This window comes from Drosophila gunungcola (genome assembly GCF_025200985.1).
Source record: "Drosophila gunungcola strain Sukarami chromosome 3L unlocalized genomic scaffold, Dgunungcola_SK_2 000002F, whole genome shotgun sequence".
NCBI lineage: Eukaryota > Metazoa > Arthropoda > Insecta > Diptera > Drosophilidae > Drosophila > Drosophila gunungcola.
The window spans coordinates 6021780-6043214 of record NW_026453178.1 but is presented as its reverse complement, the minus strand read 5'-3'; the positions used below and the strand labels follow the sequence as shown (position 1 = coordinate 6043214).

The 21435-nt window shown below is 43.5% G+C and overlaps 3 protein-coding genes across 5 annotated transcripts; 1 reads left to right on the top strand and 2 right to left on the bottom strand.

Annotated features, from left to right (window-relative positions):
• Nucleotides 1-2742: 2742 nt before the first annotated feature.
• Nucleotides 2743-5336, bottom strand: LOC128257180 (basic helix-loop-helix neural transcription factor TAP). Its single transcript, XM_052988052.1, has one exon. The coding sequence runs from the start codon at nucleotides 4921-4923 to the stop codon at nucleotides 3673-3675; it is 1251 nt and encodes a 416-aa protein (XP_052844012.1). The 5' UTR covers nucleotides 4924-5336; the 3' UTR covers nucleotides 2743-3672.
• A 1801-nt stretch (nucleotides 5337-7137) lies between these two features.
• Nucleotides 7138-12429, bottom strand: LOC128257403 (uncharacterized). Of its 3 annotated transcripts, none has more exons than XR_008267864.1 (7): nucleotides 12210-12429; nucleotides 11720-12146; nucleotides 11403-11653; nucleotides 10747-11340; nucleotides 9876-10692; nucleotides 7766-9729; nucleotides 7138-7727 (listed from the first exon to the last, which is right to left on the bottom strand). XR_008267864.1 is itself a non-coding variant. In XM_052988412.1 (7 exons), the coding sequence occupies exons 1-7, from the start codon at nucleotides 12294-12296 to the stop codon at nucleotides 9004-9006; spliced, it is 2841 nt and encodes a 946-aa protein (XP_052844372.1). In that variant the 5' UTR covers nucleotides 12297-12429; the 3' UTR covers nucleotides 8876-9003. The 3 variants fall into 3 exon arrangements, 2 of the variants coding, with proteins under 2 accessions (XP_052844371.1, XP_052844372.1); XM_052988412.1 differs by lacking the exon at nucleotides 7138-7727 and having other exon boundaries at nucleotides 8876-9054; nucleotides 9116-9729; XM_052988411.1 differs by having other exon boundaries at nucleotides 7138-9729.
• Nucleotides 12430-15620: 3191 nt separating this feature from the next.
• On the top strand, nucleotides 15621-21388 carry LOC128257186 (allatostatins MIP). The gene is made up of 2 exons (XM_052988062.1): nucleotides 15621-15908; nucleotides 20277-21388. Exon 2 carries the CDS (start codon nucleotides 20279-20281, stop codon nucleotides 20930-20932), a length of 654 nt encoding a protein of 217 aa, XP_052844022.1. The 5' UTR covers nucleotides 15621-15908; nucleotides 20277-20278; the 3' UTR covers nucleotides 20933-21388.
• The last annotated feature ends 47 nt before the right edge of the window (nucleotides 21389-21435 follow it).

Sequence of the window (21435 nt, the reverse complement as noted above, 5' to 3'; positions counted from 1 at the left end):
AAGCGACAAAGGTAGGGCACACATCGCATCTCTCCCTGGATTTTTTGTTTTTTGTACTTGGAACAGTAACGTATACGAGATTGCACACCCCGGAAGGCTCACAAAAAAACAACAACAAGATCCAGACAGAGATTTCACAGATAAACCAATTCGAGCAGGGCAATGAATGGGCAAAAAGGTCGAGCAACTTGCCGCTAAAAAGAGAACGTGTAGCTGCAGCACCAAAGCGAATGTTTGATCAGGACCAAAGGGGTAATAAACAATAGGGCCGGGTACTGCTAAACACACGTGCATCGGCAAAGGGTTCAAAAATGTGTGCCAACTTCTTGCTAAAAAGGCGTAAAACAATCAATTCGGCAAATAAAATTCGATTTGCGAAATGGGTTTCGCAAAAGGGCGAGGACAAATTGGCGCGGTGTTGTCTGGAACGGTGTGATATATGATCTTAATATTTCATGCCTGCCAACGCTGGGGGTGAGCTCTGATTTCGTTTTTCATATGCATATCCAACCTTTTGACCTAAAATTGTATACATAGCCAAAGGTTCTAGAAAATATTTATTAAATAACCAGAATCTGAACCCATTATGTTTTGTTTTAAAATGTAAACTGAATTTATTACCTCTTACAATTTTAGAGTAATTATAGTATTTCTAACTTCTTTCTAAGACATGAAAAAACCACACATTTTTAACGCTAACATTAATGAACTAATAAACACAGGCAACAAAAAAAATTTTGTTGAACACTTTAATTTTTGAAACTGTGATTTTGATTTATAAACTTGTTCACAAACGGAATATAAATGCAAAATTGTAAAGCAAATTATACCCTACTGTCTCTTGAACAGGCCAAAAAGTGTGCAAATCAAAGTAACAAATAAAAATAGGAATATGTTTGGTCCCTGAAACAAAAACCACAGAAACTATATATAATTTAATAATAATAATAATTTAATCTATATATAATTTAGTGAATAGTTTCGGTGAAGAAATACTTAATAGACATAAATTTAAATCAATTACTTCTTTCACAAAAAAAAACTTCAAAGTAATCAAGAGACAATCATGTTTTGATTCGATAAGAAAGCATAGTATTTGTTATGGTCACTTGTGTTTTATCTATGCAGACAAATCCCTGCATATTTACAGAGATACGATTACGTTTGGGTATCTGCCAGTCGAACCCTCCGCCATTAGCCGACCCAGATCCTTTGTGCAGTCTCATCGGACCGCATTTGAATCGCTCTCCAAGGACCTGCACTTGCCGCAGCCGAAGATGCCATTGTGTGTGCGCCTTTTAGCATGTCCATGGCAATTTGTTTCCATTTTGGCTTGCTTATCGCCTTATGGCCATCGCCAAATTGTTTTTCCAGCCTCGCACTGCATTAGCATCCGGGGAGGGGAGCAGAGCCGTAGATGTCGTCATTGATCCGCCGATAGCCATCGCCACGGAGCCACCCCGTCCGCTAATGATGCCAGCCGTGCCAGGTTTCGTCCTCATCCCTCGACCAGAGTCCTGGAAACAGAATGCAGCTTAGCTGGCTCGCCCGCTGCGTATTTGCGCCTTTGCCGCACCACGGGATAAGGGAATGCCGGACCCATGCCGGTCCATAATAATGATTATTGTAAGGATAAATCCCGACACCTCCAACAAAGCTGCTCAAATGACAAACGCCGGCTTAGATGCGGAAATAAAGGCGAAGTCCTACTTATAACCCCAAATATTACCAAAGTGCAGTTTTTTTTTTATTTGCCTGCCAAAATGAGAGTTATTTAGAACTCCAACAAAAGAAAATTTATTGAAATGCAAAAGATTTAATTAAAAAAGATCTGAGTACACTCATTAGTTTGAATTTTGTAACGTAACATACATTTTCTATAGATTTTAGTGTATTAAATCTAAATCTGTCCACAAAAAGGAGTTAAGTAAAAAGATAAAATTTTAATTCTGTACTAAGGACTAATCAAATGGCAAATACTGACATTCTGCCATGTTCTTAAAGAATTTTTAAAAAAATTGAGTTTACCTTAACTTCTCTACTATGGTCTTTTTTGTCTTTTAAGAGGTGAAAAGAAAAAAAAAAAGACTTCTAAGTATACAAATCCAGTCAAATAAAAATCAATAGAACAAAGAAAAATCTAGAAAAATCTTTTAAGCTGCCTTTGCAGTTATCCCTTTTTTAAAATTGCAGCATCTAGATGGATATAGGAACATCTTAGTGTAATCCTCGGGTTGAGATGGCTTTGCAGCATCTTCCACACCTTTTCACCCTTGCCTCGTAACGGAAAATGTCAGTCAGTCAGTTAGGCAGTTAGGCAGTAAGGCAGTCAGTTAGGCAGTTTCCCTCGACTCTTGCCGGTTCATTCAACTAAATAATTTGAGTGGCATTCATGCAGGTCCACTGGCTCAGGGCTCATGTTTCATGTTTCAGGATTCAGGATTGCGGGTCCTGACTGCTGCTGCTGCTGCTGCTGCTGTTGGTACATTTGTTTTGTAATTGTGTGGCAGGTGACGGGCAATCTTCCATTGTTCGAGGACCAGAACCCGGCAGTATGGAGTTCAGTTTGTACTTGAACTCACCCCATGTCGAATTGTAAGGGCGAAAAGTGCCCCCTACGATAAAAACGAGCTGCAGTGCACACACACACACACACAAGGCCATTCGTTTTATGTGCACTGCAATATACAATATTTATTTGAATTTAAGTCCATTGTTTGGGATCTGAAATCCGCACAGAGCCGTTCTGATTCTAGGGTTGTTTGCTTTGGCTACTATTTTTGACTTTGCCCGGAGTTCTCCCATTCTCTCTCCATTTACCCATCAATTTTCTGGCTTTGGTCGTTTTGATCGTCAACTTTATTTGCAAAAATAAATCTTTATGGCTTTACATCGATATTCAATCTTATCACTTTAAAGTTGTGGCCCTGACTAGCTCGCTTTCCTTGCATTGCAATAACTGATATAGAATCTGGCATAACCTGCTTATCCAAATACTTAATCGATTGTACATCCATAAGATTAACTATGACTAATACCTGGTACATTTCAGTGGCTTTTGTGTATGCTTATGTCTAAGATGGCAAGGTACGTATCTGCTTACACTAAATGGACAACCGATTTGTACTATATAGTCAAGAAGTCGGGGAATATGTTGAGAGAAAGAGTGATATTTAAGGATAGGCACTCTTAATTCAAATATTCACTAGAGATCCGCACGAAAGAAACCAATGCATTTGGACATGAATAAAGTAAATGCGAAATTATTGACTTATAGTTAAGTAAATATATATATAGATTTTTGTATAAAACAGCAACGATTCGTCTGTTGAGGATCTCTCTATAACATGAAATTAATTGAGTTCAAAGATTAGCTGGAGTTTGCAACTTGGGTTTTTTCCAAGGGTTTCCAAGTTGCAAATATAAAGATAATCTAAGCAATCAATTAGTGTCTCACTTACTACCAATATCAACGGATTGCGAGGGATTCGAGGATAGTAAAGTAAGGAAATCGCGGGATAAGTTCCGTAAGTTACTTTTAATTACTTTCAAAGTAAGTCAGGGGAGTATCTCTTGAGCATTTCCTTAAATCAGTTTCCTGCGTAACCCAGCAATCTTTAAATATATCACGCTGAAAGACCTTAGATCGCGGTTTTGGCCCCCAAAAGTGTGCTACACCTGCGGGGCGAACTGCTTGTAGCTGTGCGAATGTGCCTGATCCTCTGGATAGTCCTTCCACGGCGGCGTCTGCGTGTAGAAGCTGCTCTGCTGGTGAATTCCCGAATCCAAGCTGGCCGGCTGCAGATTGGCAGCTGCCTCGAAGGAGCCCCTGAACAGATCGTATTTCTCCTGCGAGAACTGCTGCGGGCTGGACTCCTGGCGGGGATTACCAGGCTGCAGATGGTGAGGTGGCTGCTGCTGTTGTTGTTGGTGGTGGTACAACCGCATGCTGCCGGTGAAGTCGAATCCTGGCGGCTGCTGCTGCTGCTGCTGCTGCTGCTGCGGGTAGTCCATGCCCATGGCCATGCCAATGCCCTGCTGGAAGCCACCCATCGCCGGCTGATGGTCCGCCGGCGGAGCAGACTGACTCTGGGACAGTCCCTGGCCATAGGGAAACATCCGGCCGCATCCGAACATGGGAAAGGGCTGCGGATTCACGAACAGCGCATCGAACAGCTCCTTGGTGATCCGCTCGCCACTCAGCGTGAAGTTCTGCAGCTTCTCCAGGTCCAGATTGATCGAGCCGCCACTCTCCAGCACCTGCTCCAAAGCAAAGATGTAGTTGTGCGCAAAGCGCAGGATCTCGATCTTCGTCAGCTTCGTCTCCTCCGGCAGCGAGGGCAGGGTGACCCGCAGCTTCTCCAGCGCATCGTTCAGGTTGTGCATCCGGTTGCGCTCCCGGTCGTTGGCCTTCATGCGGCGGAACCGCTTGATCCTCACCACCTGGGTGGGACTGCGCGAGCGCGTCACCCGGTTCTTGCCGACGGCATATTTGCGCTTCTGGCGCGGCGCATCCGCATCCTCCGGCGACTTCATCGGCGTGCTGGTCAGCGGCGGATCGAAGGTGCCGCTCGAGGCCCGGCTGTTCAGGTGCTCCACCAGCGTTCTGCCGCTCCGCGTGCTGTGGTTGCTGCTCGTGTCCAGCAGACCCACAAATCCCGCTCCCGATCCCGCTCCCGTCGGCGGTGAGTTGAGCGGTACGGTGTCCCAGGCGACGCCGCCGGAGTACGGCAGCTGGACCGCCGCGGCAGTCGGCGGAGTGCCGCTGTAGCGGTCCCCAAAGTCCAGGCGCCGGCGGGAGCTCAGCTGGGCCTCCGTCTCGAAGCTCTTCTCGTAGCCGCTGTCGAAGGAGGCGTCGTCGTCGTCCTCGTCGAACTCGAAGGACTGCGATCCCGCGCTGTAGGCATTGTAACAGGCCGCCATGATCTCGTTTGTGTTACTAGCTCACTGCGATTATCCCTTCAGAACATTTCCGATTTTGCGAGAGAGTCGTTGTTTCTTCGTGTCTCGCGTGCCCGCACCAACTAAAAGCTGGCGAGGACTGCGCACCGGTTTTATGCCTTCCCAGCCAGTCAGCCAGCCATTAAGCCCGCCGATTTGGGTCTGGACGGGCGGGCAACAACCCTCGGCGCATTGTCGTCGGTCGTGGCGGCGCCATAACGCAGGGCAGAGTATAGAGCACGGAGTATAAAACCCTGGACGCAAATCCCAACAGATATGCGCCGTGATTGCCGCCCGGGGGTGGCTTTTACCCACTCGCACACACACACACATACGTCATCTAGCCGGGACTCCAGGGTGCGGGGTGCACTGCGGGGAGAGGGGAATTCGTTCTGCAGACAGCGCTACCAGTCAAAATACAAGCATTCTTCACGCTCTGCTGGCGAGCGGCGCTCTCTAAGCCAATCGGAAGGATGTCTGGGTCCGAGGATCAGCGATGTCGCCAACGGCATCATCAAAGTACCCAACTGGTTTCCATACCCTTCCTTAAGGGTATTTAAATATTTAGTGTTAAAGATAATGCTTTGCCGAAGTTTAATTTTTGCAGTTTAGTGTCTAAAAGAAATAAAAAATAAAAGGGCCATAAAAAATGTATACGTTGATTTGAAGAAATTATCTCAAATGATTAAAACTAAAACTTAAATCAAAATATGTAAAATTTTTAATTTAAATTATGTTTTTCAAAGGTGGTTTCTTATTTTTAAAACAAATTGAAATGATGCTATTTTTGATATTCGAAACTGAAATTTTATTAGATTGAGTTAAAAAGTTTGATCTCGAAAAATAAGCAGTTCTTATTTTTTAAATACAATTGAGTTTTTTGGAATAGCCTTAAAAAACGTACATTAAATTAGGGGTTCAAGGCATTATTAATCTTACTGATATTTAAATATTCCTTTGTGATGTTCATTAATAATTATATTGTCAACCAAAATGACTATGTCCTTATCACTTTATAGCCTAGATTTATATCTAATTTTGATATACCAGGAATATTAAGTCTATCCACTTCTGAAATCTATTTAGAGTATATGGATTTCGTGAGCTAAATAAATATTTTTGTATTTTATCGCAACATCGAACTTAGGTGCGCTTAATGCGATTGCCAGTCAAACGATTCAATTACTCGCAACTCTTTCGCTTTTCGCCACCAAACCGCAATAATCGTTTAGGGCTTACGCCTGTCGCTAAACGGTTTAGAGGCACGTGGCCAGGACACCGCCTCCTCCACTTCCGAAAACGCAACATGTGTAGTCGGCCGGAAGCCTCACTCCTTCACTCCTCTACTCCTCTACTGCGCCAATCCTCCTGATCCGAATACCCAGGCGTCGGCACGTGCCGTGGTCTTAACGGCTGCTCAAGTGGCCAAGTGTGCCGACGTGGATTTCCTATCTGCGGCCAAGCTGCTGAAGGAGGATGAAGGATGGCGGATGGAGGATCGAACTTGCAGTTTCAAGTGGCCGACGGGTGCCACGTGCGGATTTGTTGTGATATCCGGCCATCGTCGCAAATTGCCAGCACGAGCGAGCACTCGAGGGTGTCGTCAAGGGGGCTAATTTGATAATGTGCCATATTTCAGATTTATGAACTACCGATTGCTGTCTAATGGGTATTAATTAAGTGCTTCCGTTGAATAAATATCTACTATTCTTGTGAATTTATAAATAATTCTTCTCTAATTAATCTTATTTTATATTGATTGTTACCTAATGTTTAAGTGTTAAAAATTCACAAGAATAGTTAGAAAGGCTAGAAATTATTATTGTATTGTATATTTACTAAACATTATTACTAATGGAAACGAATGGAATGGAATAAGTTCATATAGCCTTGCTGTTATACTTGAAAATGATAGATATTGTTCGAAAAAACTAAATATATATATATATCTACTACCTGCTGGGTTTTCAAACATGATTTGTTTGCACAGAAAACAATACGATTCGCTAGCTTTCGATCTGACTAATTAAATTATATAGAAACATACAATTATAAAAATTTCAATTATGGCAAGATTTTTATTGTATACAATTGTTAATCAAAAAACTAGAAGCAAAATAAACATTATTAATTTAAGCAATATATATAAGCAATATATTTTATATACAAAAGGATTTTCATGCTTAATTTGTAAATTTGATAAACTCTTAAACAGTAATAATCCTAACGCGTAGCTTATTTGAGGTCTTAGTGAGCTACGATCTACTAACAATTTTCCATACACTATATTTCGTGTTAGTTTAGCACATGGGTTTCCCTGCCCAGCTTTTCCACCCCAACCCATTGGTCATTGATATATGTATATATTGCCACCAAAGTTTACACCAACAGCCACGTGTCGCCGGCGTCGTCATCCATGTTAAAGAGCTCCTCCGACGCGTGTAGCTAATTTGGTTTTTTTAGAACCACAATGCATATCAATTAGCCAGTTAATTGAAGAGCGGATGCGTTTGCTTTTTCCATTGATTTCCATGGCACAGGATTCGACGAGAGTTCTCTTTTAGAGCGCCGCGGGCGTCGTCACAGTCCAAATAAAACCGAAATACAATGCCCGAGCCGGGGACTTGGACAAACAGATGTACACGTACATAACTTCATCAGAATCCGGGCTCGGTGCTAGCCAAAGCAAATACCAAAATGTGCCCCGGGCTAATTGCATTCTAACAAGCGAGACAAATTCGATTTTCCCAGCTATGCTCCGTCTTCCTCTCTCTCTCTCTCCCTCTCTGCTTTTCCACATTTCCATTCGCTCTGTTCGTCCAACCTCCTTGCAACCCCTCTCCTGCATTCGTTCCGAGCACGTAGAGCCTCGCCTGCGGCTCAGCAGCAGTCTGGCCGACTTGTCAAGGACGTGCTAGAAGGGAACGATTTCCTCCTCGTACAGTGGATCCATCTCCATCACCTGCGAGAAGTGAATCATCGGATGGTTGCCTCCTGGCACCGGTGAGCTGGAGGACAGCGAGTCCGAGGACAGCTCGATCACGTCTGGCGGATAGGATGGCGTTCGCCGGGAAATCGCTTGTGTCTTGCACCTGGGCCCGCCTCCTCCACGACCCCGTCCGCGACCGCGTCTCCGTGTGGTGGGAAGCGCTGGCGGCACGTCCTCCAGATCCGTGGAGGAATCGGATGTTATGTGCTTGAAAATCGGCTTGGCCTCCATAATTCGCGGCGATGGCGTGGACGACAAGGAAGGGGCCGGCGAGTCCGATGTGATGTGAACGAACTTCTTAAAGCGCCTCTTGTTTTTGCGCACATCGGAGCTGTGCGAGGATGCATTGCTGTCTTCGGTGTGGGAGCGACTCTGACTCAGCAGGCTGGCGGCGATTCGTCTCTGCTTGCGCAGCGTCTGTTCGCGATAGTAGTCCACCAAGTTGGTGCGCCTTATCCGCACTCGCACTCCGCGCAGCTTCTCAATGTCCTGGGCTGTCAGCATGTTGAGGCACACCTGGGCCGGACGGGTCAGACACTCGTGGATGAGGCGCTCCCTCTCCTCTGCTGAGGTTCCTCCTAGAATGGTATTTTGATATACTGCCTCGTCGATTGGGTCCAGTTTCAAGCGCTTGCACTCCGGTTCCTTTTCGGTTTCTTCGTATCGCAACGTCTCTTCTGCTGTGTCCGTTTCCGTGTCCGTTCCGGTAAGCTGTTTGTTTTCCACGATTACCGTGACATTTGCCGCCATTTGCGGTAACTGATTATTAATGTGCTCCTTCTTTTGCTGCCTTGTTTGCGGGAGATCTCCGACTAGGTGATCTAAAGGATTACTTGTTCCAGTTTCCAGAACCTCTTCTTTTAGCTCTCTAGATTCCATGACCTGAACTCTTTCCAAAACCTCTTCATTTAGCTGACTAGTTTTTAGGACTTCTCCTAGTAGCTGTTGGGTATCTAAGGCCTCATCTTTTAACCGCCTAGTTTGTAAAGGCTCCTGACTCCCCCTTTCAGTTTCAGCGGTATCCTCGGTCAGGAATTCAGTCTCCATTGACTCCTGCTTTACTGGTGCAGTTTTTAGGGGCATCTCGACCAGCTGCGGCTCGCTTTCTTCGGCGGGCTGCAACACTTCAGTCTTCATGGTAAAATCTGACTTGAGCGGCGGCGAAGGCGTTAGCTCTTTACTTACACCGGGGGAATCGTTGTCGTAGGTGTCCTCGTTGAAGTCGTGCGTGGCCATTGTGGAGGTTTCAGAGTTAACGCTCTCGGTTTCCGATCCAGTGCGAACCATCCTTCCTGTTGACTGTGGAGCTGGCTGCACGGACTGCTTTGCCGCTGCCGTCAGCTTGAGGTTCTTCCAGTTTTTGAACTTGCTGAGCACTGAGCTGCACTCCATCAGATTGTTGTCCTCGCTGGCCACGTTCTGGAGCTCTTCCTTCTCGAAGCTCCAGATGTCGGCGAAGGCCTTGAAACCGCCGGTTTCGTTGCTAAATTTGGTGCGTGCCTCCATTAAATCACTGATCGTGCGCTTCTCATCACTGACAGCTACCTCTTTTGGGGATGCTGGCTGCGAAGGCTTGACTTCGATCTCTGGCGGCGCCCTGAATTCGGACTCCGGGTCTGATTTAGCTTCTGATGTCTCCGGAGAGCTCGATCGTCGGCCACCGCGCATACTGCGATCCATGTCGGATAGCATTGCATTGGCCACCATGGCTGCTGCTCTGATCCGAGTCCGGCGGCCATTGCCCGTGTAGTAGGGCTCCGAATCGCTCGAGGCAGCCTCCTCCTCGTCTTCAGAGAACACTAGAAGGGGATTTTATATTAATAATACTATGCAAAGCTTATTAAAACTAATAAAGCAAGCTTCTACAAAATATAATATTTACAGAAATATGAATATATTTACAATTAATAAAATGTTTCTACTAAGAAAACCATGACATTCTCACCCTCATCCCAGAACTTGCGCCTAGCGGGTCGCCGCTTTTTCTGTTGCGTGGCTTTTGCAGCATCTTCATCTACCGCGGGCGTGGGTTCAGGTTCCTCCTCAGCCTCCGGTAGGTTAGCCGCGTTCTCGTAGCCCTCCTCGATGGTGCCGTAGTCCAACTGCGGTCGATCCCGGTACTTGGCATAGTCAATCTGGAGGAACTCCAAGTGGTCGCCTGCCTCGGCCATGTTGAGAGCCACAAATTTGTTCTTCAGGTCCTGGCTTTTGAGCAGCGCATGACATCGCTCGTGCAGCGTGTGCCAGTCCAGAGCCCAGGAGTAGCGCTTGTTGCGCGGCTGGAAGACCACCGTCAGGAGATCCTTGATCATGCTGCGCGGAAGCCGCAGCGCCTGCAGAGATTTGTATATGGGATCGTAGTCGGCAACTGGGGCGTTATGGTTTGTTATGGTTACAATCTCATCGACATCGATGGTGGAACTGAGCAGCTCGTACTTGACGTTGCTGGATGCCGCAGCTGGCGGCCAGTGGTCCTCCTCCTGGCGCTTCTTCTTGATGCGCGAACAACGCCTGACCTCATTGTAATTTAAGGCTATCGGGTGGAGATAGAAAGCAGTCAGCCAGAATTCAGCCTCCATGAATCCGTGGTCGGTGAAGACCTTTGCTAAGTCGGCATAGTTCGCGGACATTTTCTGTTCCAAATTGAGCATGAATTCGATGGTCAGACCGGGGTGATAGCGCCATATTTCGATGACATTCAGTTGCTGGCCAATGATCTTCAGCAGCAGGGCAATCTTGGCAAACTTCCAGCCAGAAAAGTTCTGAAAAATAACTTTTTAGTCAACTTGATACATGAGTAAGATGTTATCACTTACCCGCTCGGCCAGCAGCTGGTAGACAAAGGTCAAAACCTCCTCGTTATTTGGCACATTTTGAAACACCGGATCTATCTGGCGGTCCTGCTCTTCGTCCGCCTCCGGCAGCGGCTTCTCATCGTCGTCACAGTTCTTGTAGTTGCCAATGTTGCTGGCCCGGTTGCCCTTACATATCTGCTGCTGGTAGTTCAGATTGAGCTCCACCACCTGTGGCTGAAAGTGGCTGTTGCGCTGGTTCTCCATCTTCTTCAGCTCTTCTAGGAGGAAACGCTCGCTGTTCTCCCGCTCCTCCACGTAGCGATACATCAGCACCTTGAACTGCGGCAAGTGCTCCAGGAAGTCGTGCTCGTTGAGGCCCTGCAGCTCCATCAAAAGATTGCCCAGCACATAACTGGAGTAGGTCTCTAGCATCACGGCAAAAGAGGTGACCAGGCTGAGCTTGAACTTCTTGAAGCCAATCTGCTCAAAGAAGCCATTCTTGCCCAATTGCAGACGCACACAAACCTGGGCAATTAGACGGGCCGGCGTGAAGTTAATGTTTTGGGAGATCGAAGCTTCCTGCATGCTCTGAACATAGAATCGTATGTTGTGCATCTGTGGGGTGGGGTTTTACGATGAAATAGGTTTGAAAAGTTGCGTATTGCTATAGTTCTTACCAAATTGTCAATAACATAGCCGCGGTTTTCATCTCTCACGAATATGGTCAGTAGATATAGATGCGCCACCAGGGTAATGGAGTTTTTATCCTGTTCGAAGGACACAAATGGGGCATTTTCGTGGGCTTTCAACCAAGCGGCAAGCATGCGAAGCGCCAATTGCTTCACAGCCTCAAAGTTGCCGGCGTTGAAGAGCTGCATGAGTCGCAGGAGTAAGAGGCACAGGCCCTCCTGTATCAGAAAAGCAATGTCTATGGAATAGAAAAAAGATAAGGATTAGGGGCAATCTTGTATGGAAAAGTAGAGTAAACAACAACCTTCTCCTGTTGCCACAGGGACTGTGTGTTCGATGGCATTGTGTTTGTTCTGTTTCAGGCTGAGAAACAGCTGCTGCAAGTATGGAAGGCTCCAGGGTTTCGCCTGGAATTGCAGGATGTATGGCCAGTCGATCTCGGCCAGGTCGGGGATCTGGTAGAACGCCGGCACCGCCTTGGTGAGGCTGTAGAGCAGCAGGTGCTTGAGGCCCTCAGAGCAGGTGATCCACTCCTGGCTGAACCACATCTGCAGCGAGTGATGCGCCAGAACCTGGACGATGTGGCGCAGGGCCGGATCCTTGAAGGACTCGGGATCGCGGGTGGGCAGGTGGCACACCTCCCATCCGTAGATCAACTGCGACAGCCGGTCGTTGCCCATCAGCTCGAACACGTCCACGTCGCTGTGCACATTGCAGAATATGAACATTTTCTGAAAATATGGATTTTACCCTTAAACGCAAGGACACAGGAAGTAAACAACGCAATTTCTCACCGCCGAGAACTCATCGTAGTCCACCTTCGCAGCACAATCCAGGAACTTCTTTGCGTCGTGCGCTTTTTGGGGCAAAATTATTTCCATTTTGCAGGTTTCTTTTTCATGACAGGCCAGTAATAAGTGTTATTTTCTTGGCAACCGGCTTAATTATTTTTGTATTTTTTTTGTTATGGATTTGGAGAAACATCGATTCCAATGTCGATGTCATCGATGTTGTCAAAATATCGGTCCTATCGATGTTTTCTTGCCACTGTTAACTTCTCATTCCAGTTCTGGCTCACTTCACTCAAGTTCTTGCACACTTGGCCTGATTCCACTCCAGTTCTTTCACACCCTCTGTTAAAAGTCTTAACATCTGCTGATATACACTCAATTTTTAACACAACTCATGTGAGAAATTGCTTTTAAATTATAAGAGTTGAATTGAATATTATTAATTTGTAAAACCCTTCGTAAAAATTAAAAGCATATTCAATATAAAAACACTGCTGAGTTCGAAGCCGAAAAATATATTTATTAATAGGAACGTTGCCGTTACAAAATCGACGATTTTAAATTTCGAACTTTGAACAAAACTGATCAGGGATTTTGATTCCGGCTCCATGATCGAGGAATGTAGTAAAGAACTGGAGCCACTTCGTTGTTTTTCAATCTCCAACTGCGGGCAAGATATATATATATACTATATATTAATTTATATTTAATTTTTGGCAACCGGCTTTATTATTTTTGTTTCGCTTGCCCAGGAATCAGGGATGTTAAAAGTTTGGGAAAGTAAATCGATATTTTTCCAACGATATACATATTTATGCCTGTCAGCTTTGGTCAGGCGTGCTGCCTGGCGCTTACATTTTTTCAATTTGAATTCATGAAACTTTAACAATATTCTGAAATATATATTAAAACAGTGCAGTGTTTATTTAAAAAAAAAGTTTATCCAAGTATAATAAATAATGCTCATTACCACATCAAATAATAACTCTTTCTGTTGTAAGTTCACTTATTAACAAACGTTTTTAAAGCGTATTGTTTATTCAATACAATTTTTTTTTTACCATATTTGAAAGCATAATTCTTAAGTCTATTTAAAATATAACATATTCAAGTGGGGTAAGATTAAATTTAATTAAACTCAATCGTAATAATGGATTAATGAAAATAGCTATAAAACATTACTTTTAATTTTAAAAAATGGTGCTATACATAAATTTTGAGTGTCATTTTCTGAACCAGGGAGTCAAACAGCACCGGAAAATCTAGGTTTGTTCGTTTGATTTATTGTTTGTTGATTTAAATTGTAAGCCATTGCAATTAACGAGTTGTTTTTAACTTTTCATGAGTTTTGCAGATTTACCACAGCTTAAGTTTTGCCTTGACCCCCAGCAAAGTGTGTTTCCCATGACTTTCTCACAGCCTGCGCCTGCCCTTTGTTGGCCAGCTGGCATATGCAAAGTGCAAACAAATTATTATTAGCTGCCAACAGAGCCAGCTACATCATCTTGACAATGAGAGCGCCAGGGGATTCCCATACAAATGTGGCGTTCTGAAGAAAGCTGGGGGCGTTTGGTCAAGGCGGGGCTTCGGTGCATTTGCCATTGTGCGGCCCGAGCTCCGCCTTTAAGACGAACCCACTTAATTCACTTTGTCACCATGCAAATGGAACATTACTGGTGACGTACCCAAATGGATCGCTCAAAGGTCTCCGTCGCCGTCGGATGCCTGCAATTAGGCCAGACACGTAAATGGAATGATTTACAATCGTTTGCTGCTCCTGTTTACTGCTGCTGCACTCGTTCACCCATCAAGCGCACTGAGAAAAACTAATCATCTTTATCTATGCAACAAAAAGAAGTACTAAGCGATTAAAATATATATTATTGAGTTTTTTATTGAATTGATGAAAAAAAATAAGTTATTTTTCTTTTGAGTTATATAATTATTAATAAACGATTTTTTGATTTTTATTTATATTAGGGTTTTTTCTTATTTACTGCTCTTATCTTTAAATTTAAATTTTTTTAAGGCTTTACAATTTGCGAACAGTTTCCAGCAATGTATTAATAAATACAATTAATTATTTTTTATATCTCCTTTATCTCCTTAAGTAATACTTAAATAAATATAAAAACATATTGATTAAGAATAATTTGTATATGAATAATATTTAAAACTAAAATAAATATAAATAAATATATAACTTTCATAAATATAAAAACATTTTGTTATAGATTGATTTGTATATGAATATTGTTTAAAACTGGAAACTATTTATGCTTTGATTTGCAAGATATGCTTTCGTTTTTCTCTCTTAAAAATTCCGTAATCGATCAAGCCTTTTTTCCGTGTTGCGGAGGAACGGACACATGTAGCTGTCACCGGCGTTGAGAGTCCGCAGCGATTTATCAGTGGCCAAATCAATTAGTGGCTACGTAGCTTATCGCCAGGATGGTGCAATAAGCGGTGGGGAGGGGGCGGTGGTGGCGCTCTCATAGCCCATTCATTGTACGCACCGGCAGAGCAGTGTCATAAATATTCCCATCATCGTTTATTCGGCGTGCCATCAAATGGCCGCAAATGAAAACCTGTTGATGTCGCCCATAGAAAGCGATACACACGCCCACTTCCCACTCGACATCTTCGGGGCGACTCTTGTAATTGAAGGAGCTCCTTTTTTCCTTCATTTTTTTAGTAACAAAACAGAGGAGGCGCTGTGTCGCCATAAATATTCATGAAGCACTAAAAGGGTTCTCGTCCGGATGCTTAGGTCCTGACGGGGAGTCGGAGTAGCATTCGCAATCGCACTCCCATGCGAAGGTGGATGGATATCGATGGTAAGTGGCGGCAATCGTATTTGTGTTTGGTCAATTGCCACCCGGCGACAAAGAAATGCAATATGCAATATGCCGTCATCGGTCGTTCCATTTGCTCCAATGTACACATATAGTAAGTGTGGGGAGTGTTTAATTTTAAATGCCCCAAGGAGGGTGCGTACGTGTACCTGAATTTGAATGAGTCCAAGGCTCGCTTTCCCCAGGGGATCGACAATGGCTAGTCGGGATTAGGGGATGTGGCGGGGGATGAGGGATGAGGAGGTAAATAAACAATCGCGCATGTGTGCCCTCAACTTGGTGGTTCCACTTGCTCACCAACTCGCCCCGCTAAGTAGGCAACACACTTTTCGGCCACTTCCGTTGCACAAGCGACGACAAGCGGATATCCCCTACCATTGTGTGCGTGCGCATTCCTGTCCACACACACCACACACACACTCACACCCCACACACACACACACACACAACACACGATGTACCCTTCGTGGACACATGGACTGGCGTTCGGGCGGCGGTTCGCTTCCGTTTTGATTTATAAGCGACCGCCGCGCCGGGCTGCGTATCATTAGCAGTTGATCAACAGGTTTGCGCACATCCTGGACAGGACCCTCACCACCACCATAAGATAGCACCATAGCACCGCTCCTCGAAATCAGTTTCACACGGGTCAAGTGAGAGCGCTAATTGAATTGCAGGCGTGCCTGTAAATTCACTTATAAACGCTATTTCATGTGAACAAATTGCATAAAAGACATATCACGAAACTATAAAAAAAAAATATATATATATTGAAAAACATTGGCCGCAGTTTCCGCTGGTCGCACAAAATAAAACGCACCCGAGAATCGTGCAGAAATATACTCAGGTGAGTGGTCGGATCAAAATTCAATATGTTCGTAATTCAATTGGGTGGCCCAGGAAATGATTTTCAAAATAAACTTTTGTGGCTACTGAAATGCTATATCTTTTGGCTGCCCAATTCATTTTAAACGTTGGCGTTCCTGATGCTTTTCGATTTAAAGCGGTGTGAGTTTCTATACTAGTTACGTCCTGAAACACGAAATAGATTTGTAGATTAAATTGTGGCGCATTATAATTTTGCTTAAATTTGTAGACTTAAAATGCCTACTAATCTATCTATACGAGCAAGTTTAAAAGAAAATAAAATAACGTTAATAATATATAACATCGTATAAATTTGTTGGATCGTAAAATAAATTATATTGATGTACAATAAAATTAATAATACATTATTATAGTAAAACGAGCAAACAATTTAGGAAACACATTCACGATTCAAATTTGAGAATATAAAAAACAAGTAATTATGTTTTCTAAAATGTTTTATTGAAGACATGGCTACTTATAGATACTATATCATTTAGGAAAAAAAAAATGTATAATAATAAATTAAAATAAAACTTGGTAAATCAAAGAAGGCAAATGTTTTTATAATTCGATTTTCAATATTCACAAAAAAATAAATCGATGAAAATTAAACTATTTGCGTTCAATTATTTTCATGTCAAATTTCTGAGTAAATCTAATTTTGCTGAATTTTGGTATAGTGAACAATTTAGCAAGAGCCTTTTCAACAATTAATTAAAACCCAATGACGCGATTCATACCAACAAAAAAAATTAAGCTACAAATATATTAATAGTACTTTTTAAATTCCGATGGCTTATCAGCGTAAATTTATTTGCAAAACGTGGCCAAATTATGCAGAACTCCTTCGCCAAACAAGCCCACAGAACTGAAGTGGGAATGAGCGGCACCCACGACTAACCTGCTTGAGACGAGCAATATATTTACTCTATTGCGGATATTTTGTTTATTTACGAATTTTCGTTAATGTCCATGTCCCCGAGAAGATTTCCATTCGGTGGCAGCCGGCGACGAGTTCTTGAGCGTGGGTGTTGCCGGCAGGAAACCTATTTAAACAAAGTACTTATTGGCAAATGCCATCCTTTGGCAAATATTTGCCCCAGCTATTTATCGAAAAATACAAAAAATAGCAGGAGCTGGAAAATTCGATTTGCAACGAGCTGTTTAATTTTGGCGCGAACATTTGTTTGCCGCACTTGAAGGAGTCGGCATAAGGAGCTGATGTCCTGGAACTTCTGTCCGTCCTGACACCACATGAATTATTCCGCAACAGGCTGGCAAATTAATAATGGAGCAGCAGACGAGCGAGTCAACTACCGAATTTGGAGGAATGTCAGCCACAAGGGCCATAAATATTTTCAGTTAATTTCAATTACAAGTTGACCCAGCACGTTTGCCTGCCCTTTGACCCGCCATTCCGCCATCCTCCCCCATCGGGGGCCATAAAATTCGATGCGTGCTCTATCATCGCGGTGGCTATATATTATAATTTGGCGTAAAGCCGCTAAAACTTTCATCTGGGCGGCGTCAATCAATCAACGACAAGCGCACAAATTAAATCCAGCTAAGCCGGAAAAAAGCGGCCAACTCCGCACTCGGACAATCAGTGAGGAGTCGGGAGTCGTTAGTCAGGAGTTAGGGGACATATCCGTATCCAGCAACGGGTTGGCCCACCGCCGACGCTCCTCAATTAGTCGGCCAATTTTAATGGCAATGGCAATCCAAGCGGGCGGCCAGCAACATCATTTAATCAGGCGACCTCCTAAATATCCCAGATATCCCAGATAAGATACCACTGGAAATGGAGGCAGGGCCTCTGGTTTAACTGGGCTTTGAATTCCTGGTTCCCGACTGATGACTCTCCATGTTGGCGCCCAGCAGCTGCTGCTGACGTGCAATGACCATAAAATCTGACGGGGATTACGGCAAATGTGCTTTTTCAAATAGAAGTGAGGCAGTTAAGGGATTGGGGTTTGTTATCTCTATGGATAGTTTCAATTTGACTTATACCTTTTTAATAAATTTTGAACTTAAACCTTGATCTTGCCCTTGTTTTAATAAACAGAATCATTAAGCCAACAAAAATTATTAATTTTAAAATTGGTTTAAATCATCATTTTATTTTCACATTAATTCTTAAAATCAAAATCAAATTGATAATCAAAAATATTTATAGTTTCAAGTCAGTTCTATAAAACATTTCGTTCTTTTTTTGGTGTTTTATTTAATTTTGTTTTATTATAGAAAAAGTTGTCGAAACTGGCAAACTTAGTTGTTTAATTTATTAAAAACCATGACTAGAAATAAAAAATTATCATTGAATAAAGTTTCTTTGGAAAAAAGGTTCAATTAAAATCTAAATTTATTTCGAAAAATAATTGCTCATTGAAAACCTTATTTGAACTTAAAAATACCAAAAAAATTGCAAAAAGATTTCAATTGACTTATTATCAATAATCATTTATTACAGATTGCTCATTGAAAACAGTATCTAAAATCCGATTTATAAAATATCTTAAATGTATTATCAATCTGTTGTGACTGAGAAAACTCCCCATAATGAATACATAATTCCCGCATAATAAACTGTCGCTTCCGCTTCCTTGGAGTGTCCTTTAAGCAGGATGTTGTGGCTTTGTTGACAGCTAATACTAGAATGTATGCAAATCAATATGGTTGCGCTGCTCATGCGAGCGCATAGGAAAAACTACTTTGGCAGGAAGTGCAAACAAACGATGCTTTCCCATCCACATCCCCACCCACGTATATAATACCATATACCGATTTTCCGTGAATTTAGCTGTGGCTTTTGTCTAGTATCTCGAGTGGCCGCAAGTGCAATCGCAAGGCACTTAAGCCAATGCGTAAACACGGCCATAATCTTGACTGTGGGGCGGCATATTAACGTTTCAGGCATCATTATCGACTGGGATTCATTCCAGCTCGAGTTGCCAATCATTCGCTGCGTTGGCTTTTTACGCAGCCCCATGGTTGTTTTTTTTTTTTTGCCGGGCCTACTCGCATTCCAAGTGCCCCCGGAAATTCCTGCTCCATAGTTACCTACACCCCGCCGCTTTCCACCTCCAGAATGGACATTAATAGGCCATAAATTGTAACTGTTATGCGCTGCTGCCTTTTAACGCAGCGGTAGACAGGCGGCATAACCTCAGCCATCCTGCCGGAGGTGGGCCACCCCCAATGAGGCCCACTCAGCCCCCAACCGCTTTCAATTAGAGAGGTTATTTAGCTAAATCGCTACGCTTGTTCCCCGCACTGCTGTTCTGGCGCGTGTTCGAGTAATTCGGAGGCGATTCGAGGCGAAGTGCGGGCGGAAATGATTGCCGCCAGGACTCTCCACAGGATATGCTCCAGGACGATTCCCAGCACCCCCAGGGAGCAGTCGAGTGGCGTCGGCAGCGGCTTAATTGAGCATTCCGCGAGTGCGGCTGTGCTTCCTCCGCAGGATCAGTCTTTCGCCAGGCATTTATTCATTCATATTTACACCTTTGCACTGCCATCAATTTAGTTCGCATTTCGTTTGATTTACTCTTATAAATTTATATTTAAAAAAGTAAAAAGTAAACGAAAAACTGTTGATTTCTGATCTCTTAATTGCCAAACATGGCTTTTTATTTTGCTTGCTTAAAAAATGTCTTCGTTTATTTAACATTTTTTTTGGTCATCAACGTTCTTTGCAACATTTTCTTGTTATTTATTTACTTTATGTTTTCAATTACCAATTTGTAAGATTTATTTTATTTTTGTTAACTCTCAAAACGACTTATTCGATTTCAAGGAAATGTTTGGGTAAGCAATATTTTATGACAGTTCTATTGCAAAGTAATCTGTTGACATCCCAGTGTATTTTAAGTAATCAGAAAATCAAACAAATGTGGCTTATTTTTAAATTGTACTGTACGTACTTTGGCATAACTTGTTAACTGAAAATAAAAATGAAATAACCAAACAATATAATTTGTGTTGACAAATAGAGAATATTTTTAGTTAAAAACGGACAAGTTATAACTAACCTTTTCTTACAAGATAAAAAATTTCATCATTTGAAAAGTGTCTAACTACAATCCAAAAGAACAATAGTTCTAAAACTCAAGTATACAACAAGTTCTGAAGGTAGAATACTTTATTAAAAACATTATCTAAGCAAAAAAATATCTCAAAAGTTATAGAACATTTCAATCAGGCTAGTTTTTTCAAAAGAGTTAATCCTTAATAGTTTAAGATATAATAAAAAAAAAATTATAATAAATATTTTAACCTTTTATTTTTCTTAGCATTTCTAAGGCCATTCACTAAACTAGCACCTTTGATTTCCCTATTTCCGCAGTGATGGCTCACACGAAAACGCGGAGAAGCTACGGATTTCTGCTGGTGCTCCTGATTTTGGGCAACGCCTGCGGCAGTTTGGTGGCCAGCGGAGGAGCCTCCAGTGCCGCCGCCAACGAACCAGGCGGCAGCGGCCTCTCCGAGCAGGTGCTACTGGACCAACTTAGCGAGAGCGACCTGTACGGCAACAACAAGCGCGCATGGCAATCGCTGCAGAGTTCGTGGGGCAAGCGGTCTTCCGGCGGAGATTCGGGCGATCCGGACATCTACATGACCGGACACTTTGTGCCGCTGGTGATTACGGATGGCACCAACACCATCGATTGGGACACCTTCGAGCGACTGGCCAGTGGACAGGCACCACAGCAGCAGCAGCAGCAGCAGCAGCAGCAACAGCAACGGCAGCAGCAGCAATCGCAGTCTGGCGAGGATTTGGACGAGCTCGGAGGCGAAGCAGACGTGGAGAAGCGCGCCTGGAAAAGCATGAACGTGGCCTGGGGCAAGAGGAGGCAGGCGCAGGGCTGGAACAAGTTCAGGGGCGCCTGGGGCAAGCGCGAACCCACCTGGAACAACCTGAAGGGCATGTGGGGCAAGCGCGACCAGTGGCAGAAGCTGCACGGCGGATGGGGCAAGCGCTCCCAGTTGCCCGGCAACTAATCCGCCCAAGGAACCGCCACCGCCGCCACACAACTTGTAATCAGACTAAACTAATCCACCTGTATCTAACCGTATATAGCATGTGTGTTTCCTCCGCGGATGGGTTCCGTTCTCAGTGTCCAAGTCGCAATACCCCCAATGCCCCCGATCACTGGCCACTGAAAGTCAATTCCGAAAATGTATGAAAGCGCTCGCCTGTAGGCTAGTCTAGTCTAGTCTAGCGATCCGGATCGCCGTCTCGATCATCCAGTATTATACGCATTATATCGTATGTCTAGTCAACTATCCACCCTAGCACCTAGTCTCCAAGTATACAAGATCTTTCCGAAGAAGACCGCTCTAATCTAGAAACGTTAACTAAGTTAATGAATTGTGCATATACATTTATACTTAAATATACATCAATACCTAGCAAATGGCAACTATCAATACTAAATAAAAATATGTTGAAAGTAATGCAGATGGGTTTTAATTAAAAATTGTATATTTTTATTATATTTAAA

Coding starts and splice junctions, on each gene's coding strand:
- LOC128257180 (XM_052988052.1), bottom strand. CDS start 4,923: ATGGCGGCCTGTTACAATGCCTACAGCGCGGGATCGCAGTCCTTCGAG.
- LOC128257403 (XM_052988411.1), bottom strand. CDS start 12,296: ATGGAAATAATTTTGCCCCAAAAAGCGCACGACGCAAAGAAGTTCCTG. Junction 11,341..11,402: donor GCTATGTTATTGACAATTTG/GTAAGAACTATA, acceptor CCCACCCCACAG/ATGCACAACATACGATTCTA. Junction 10,693..10,746: donor ACCAGCTGCTGGCCGAGCGG/GTAAGTGATAAC, acceptor GTTATTTTTCAG/AACTTTTCTGGCTGGAAGTT.
- LOC128257186 (XM_052988062.1), top strand. CDS start 20,279: ATGGCTCACACGAAAACGCGGAGAAGCTACGGATTTCTGCTGGTGCTC.